The sequence below is a fragment of the Helianthus annuus genome, chromosome 5, assembly GCF_002127325.2.
Source record: "Helianthus annuus cultivar XRQ/B chromosome 5, HanXRQr2.0-SUNRISE, whole genome shotgun sequence".
Taxonomy (NCBI): domain Eukaryota; kingdom Viridiplantae; phylum Streptophyta; class Magnoliopsida; order Asterales; family Asteraceae; genus Helianthus; species Helianthus annuus.
Window position 1 is genome coordinate 167,711,521 of NC_035437.2, and position 5,064 is coordinate 167,716,584.

The 5,064-nt window shown below is 34.9% G+C and overlaps 1 protein-coding gene across 1 annotated transcript; it reads left to right on the forward strand.

Moving 5' to 3' along the window:
• Positions 1 to 243: 243 nt before the first annotated feature.
• On the forward strand, positions 244 to 2,505 carry LOC110941700 (cytochrome P450 78A5). The gene is made up of 2 exons (XM_022183359.2): positions 244 to 1,327; positions 1,553 to 2,505. The coding sequence occupies exons 1-2, from the start codon at positions 365 to 367 to the stop codon at positions 2,159 to 2,161; spliced, it is 1,572 nt and encodes a 523-aa protein (XP_022039051.1). The 5' UTR covers positions 244 to 364; the 3' UTR covers positions 2,162 to 2,505.
• The last annotated feature ends 2,559 nt before the right edge of the window (positions 2,506 to 5,064 follow it).

The window sequence follows — 5,064 nt, forward strand, 5'->3', positions numbered from 1 at the left end:
TTCCATATTCTTTTTCCCAATATATACCGATAAGTAGTATTCCTAAGTCTCAAAATAAATACTTAATTTAATTTATTTGGAAAAGAGTTAAAATAACTAACCAATAACTAACTATACGCTCATAAAATAAGTTAAAAGTTAAGTAAATTAAAAATGATTAAGTATTTTAAAAACACCAGTTGTACACACAACTTGTATAAACGACTCCAACATATTCAAATAATTATGATAATCAAGGAAAAAAGTGGGAAGATCTTCTTCTCTATATAAACCCTACTACCCCTTCCATCTTCCTTACTCCATCATACACAAACACAAACACAAACTCTCTCTCTCTATATATCTCTCTCCCTCTCTCTCTAAAATGTCTTCCTCTACAACTCTCTACATTCCAAATGCTTCATCTCCAGTGATCACCTTCCCTCTCTTCCTAACCCTCCTTATTTTCTTGTCGGCTTTCGCATTCCTCCTCGCTCCGGGCGGGCTCGCTTGGGCGCTATCGAAAGCCCGATCGAAAACCACGATTCCCGGCCCGTCCGGTATTCCTATACTCGGGCTAATATTTGCCTTCACATCTTCCATGACTCACAGAACCCTTGCAAAACTCTCTGTAGCATTTAATGCTACACATTTAATGGCGTTCTCCGTCGGATTGACTCGCTTTGTTATCTCGAGTCACCCGGAGACCGCCAAAGAGATCCTCAACAGCTCTGCGTTCGCGGACCGGCCCGTTAAGGAGTCCGCGTACGAGCTGTTGTTTCATAGAGCGATGGGGTTCGCTCCATACGGGGAATATTGGCGAAACCTTAGGCGGATATCGGCTATTCATATGTTTAGCCCGAAAAGGGTATCCGGGTCCGGATGTTTTCGGGCTAAAACAGGGCTGAAGTTGGTGAATCAGATCTCTACTTCCATGAATTGTAAAGGGTTCGTGGAGGTGAAGAAGCTGCTTCATTTTGCTTCGTTAAACAATGTCATGATGTCGGTTTTCGGTAAATCGTACGATGATTTTGGCGAAAATGGGGGTGGAGAAGGGTATGAGGTTGAGAAGTTGGTGAGTGAAGGATATGAGTTGCTCGGAATCTTTAACTGGAGTGATCATTTTCCGATCATTTGGTGGTTTGATCTTCAGGGAGTTAGGAGGAGGTGCAGAGATTTGGTGTCTAGAGTTAATGTTTACGTTGCGGGAATCATCGATGAACACCGTGGGAGAAGGTCTGAGAAGGGCGGAGATATGGCGGATTGCGACGGTGATTTTGTCGATGTTTTGCTCGATTTGGAATCGGAGAACAAGTTTAGCGAGTCTGACATGATCGCGGTTCTTTGGGTACGTTTAGATTTCGATAACTTTTTATATCCAGAGCTCAACCAGGGGTCAAGAGTGTCAGCTGACTCGTCACTAGATTTTGTTAGATTTATATTTAAAAATAAAATATGACCTTTTTTATTTTATTTTTTTAAGAAAAACATGATTTGAAACCCTAGTTTTAATCACCCTCAACTAAAAAGTTTTGGTTTAGTCTATCTAATTTTTCGCATGTTAAATTTGTAGGAAATGATCTTTAGGGGAACCGATACAGTGGCGATTTTGTTAGAATGGATTTTGGCTAGGATGGTGTTACACCCGGATATACAAGCAAGAGCCCAATCCGAAATCGATAGTGTTGTCGGGTTGGGTCGACCCGTATCCGATACGGATCTCCCAAACCTGCCTTACCTCCATGCAATTGTGAAAGAAACCCTACGTGTGCATCCGCCTGGCCCACTTCTGTCATGGGCTAGGCTCGCAATCCACGACACCCATGTGGGTCCACACATGGTACCGGCCGGGACAACAGCCATGGTCAACATGTGGGCCATAACCCATGATGCTCAAATATGGGCTGACCCGGAAATGTTCAACCCAGATAGGTTTATGGGCCAGGAGGTTCCGATAATGGGTTCGGATCTTCGTTTGGCTCCATTTGGCGCGGGTCGGAGGGTTTGCCCCGGAAAAGCAATGGGTTTGGCTACTGTTCAGCTTTGGCTGGCCCAATTGCTTCAGAATTTCAAATGGGTCGGATCTGTTTCCGGGTCGGATCCTGTTGATTTGTCCGAGTGTTTGAAAATGTCACTTGAAATGAAGAACCCACTGGTGTGCAAGGCTGTGGCTAGGGTTTGATGACGTGGCAAGAGATGTTAGTAACCATTGTCAAGTTTACTCACTATCAATTATCTTAGGCACTAGTACAAGTACAAGGGGTGATTTCGCAATTTCAGGAAGTTAAAGGTGTGGATTTGAAGTATGCATTTTGTACACAACTTTTTGTTTGGGACATTTTAGATTATATGTATGTATGTGTGCTCTTATATATATGTATGTCATGTCATGCCCTGCCCCTATCAAGTTGTCTAATGATGATGGTCTTGTTATGGGAGCTCTTTGTTTAGTTCAATTATATTGTTTTCTTTCTTGTGAATTGTCTTTTTTAACCATAAATAGTAATCCATCTATGTTTTGTACAAGATTCATGAGTGTGTGTTTTTTTTTTTCATTTGGCATGTGGTCGTACAAATGTCACTTAAAAGAAGGTACTAAGTGTTCCGCTTAAGAATAACATTGGTTCGTGGTGTAGAATATGGTCGTACAAATGTCTGGCGATAAAGTTGGGGCCGTTTTTGGCCATTTTTGTATTTGTTTCACCGTCTTTACTATATAATAAAATAAACTATTTGAAGGACACTTGTCATCGTATTAGGCTATTTCTTATAGATAATTATTATTTTAGTTTAATTTCTAATTATAGATAAACATCCTACTAAATATTATTTAGAATTATTATTTAGTTTAATCTCTTTTAATTAATCATAAATAAATAACTCTTCTACTAAATATTATTTTGTTTAATCTCTTCTACTTAACTACATATAATTATTATTTAGTTTAAATTTAATGTATACCTCTCATTTATAATATTATTTATTTGATTTTCTATATCATATGACATGACAGCCACCTACTTTTTATTTGTAATATACAAATTTACTGCTATTCTTTTCGATAATGTAATTATCTCTAAAAAACTTTAAACTTTTACCATAGTATATATAATGCTAGACATAAAATCGAAAAACATTTTGGATGACATCACTAAATAAGACATAATATAATTATATGTATAATATGCACTTTTTAAGAAAACAATACCAAACAAAATTACAAATATAAATTAGATTTTACTAATAATAACAAAGTCTTAATTTTTTTTAAATTAGATTTATTACGGGTTTTTTTTAAATATAATTTATATTTTACCACTTAAATGGCTGCTTATTTGCTTCTTGAATAACATATTTGACCACTCTGTATCTTTTTTTCAATAATCATCTCCGCAATCTCCATATCTCTCGCGTACCGAGTATACCCATTAGTTTTTTTAAATATAATTTATTATTATTTGGTATATAAAATCATATTTATTCAAGCCGTGTAACACATGAGGGTTTTTAAAGATATAATTTTTTTTATTATTTGGTAAATAATATTACATTTATTCAACCAGTGTAATACACGTGGTTTTAAAGATATAACTTTTTTTAATTATTTGGTATATAAAATTACATTTATTCAACCCGTACAATATGGTTCCTATAGATATAACTTTTTATTATTTAATATATAAAATTACATTTATTCAACCTTTGTAATAAAAAAAGTTTTTAAAGATATTTTATTTTATTATTTAGTATACAAAATTCATTTATTTAACCCGTGATTAACACGGAGTTATAATCTAGTTATCTAACTTATAATAAAAGACTCCAAATAATGCCACATGACATTCTCTCCTTCAACCTTAGTATCTTATAAATTTTATTTATATTTATTTAATAAATTTCTTTTAATATTAAATATTAATTAGTAACCAATATATAGATATCACTTATTTTTATCCTTATCTTTATATAAAATTAATAAATAACTTTAATTTCGCAATTTAGACCTTTGTTTTTTTTACTTTTAACCTAAAGTTTTTCATCTTTTGCAATTTAATCCCAACTCTTTTTTTTATTTTCAATTTTGGTCCACCATACTTTTCATCTTTCCCAAGTTTTTTGTTTCGTTCTAAATTTTGTGAGTTAACGCACCGCAACGTGCGTGTGGGGTTCAACATTTTTTCGTATATTTTTTCTTGTTTGACTGGCTCGTCGCATAACATCTATTTTTTTTGCGTTAGACAAGTTCGTCCAACACGCGGGTCCTGGATGGACTAAGTTATTTTTTTTCTTTGTTTTACTTTTCGGTTTGATTCAATGATTTCACGTCTGTTTTTCGCTCGGCCAGTGGCGAAGCTTGACCCGAATGACTGCGGGGGGGGGGGGGGGTCGAAAACGTATATACCCAAAAAAATTTATAGAATCGGGGGGTCGAAAACGTATACACCCAAAAGTTTCTATATGAAAACTACATATATAACACTACTGAGCGAAAAGTTCGGGGGGTCGGGCGCCCCCCGCCCCTTCTATACTTCGCCCCTGCACTCAGCGTTATTTTTTTCCCGTTCTTATTTATTTTGTTTTTACGAGTTTTTCCGGTGTTGGTGGTCGCTGACAATGGTATAGTATTGCTACTACTTAACACAGTTTTATGACAACCGATGCAACGCAGAAGCTGAATACTAGTATATATATATATGTGTGTGGTAGCGTGTTGTAACTAAAAATAAGTAGATTTATAAATAGTTACTCTATTATGTAAGTTTTGCATTTTTGTCATTTTAGAACTTAACGATTTGTGCACATTGTTTGTCAAACCGTTATACATTTGGTCCTTATCACTAATACAAATTGAAAAATTTGATAGAGCTAAAAGTCATGGATTGGTCCTTATCACTAATACAAATTGAAAATTTTGATAGAGCTAAAAGTCATGGAAATTAAGTAATGATAACCTTCAAAGTTTAGGTTGTCATAAATTAGTCTGCTACTTCTCACATGATCCTAGTCCCATATATATATATATATATATATATATATATATATATATATATATATATATATATATAGGTAGGGTTCTAAAGTGAA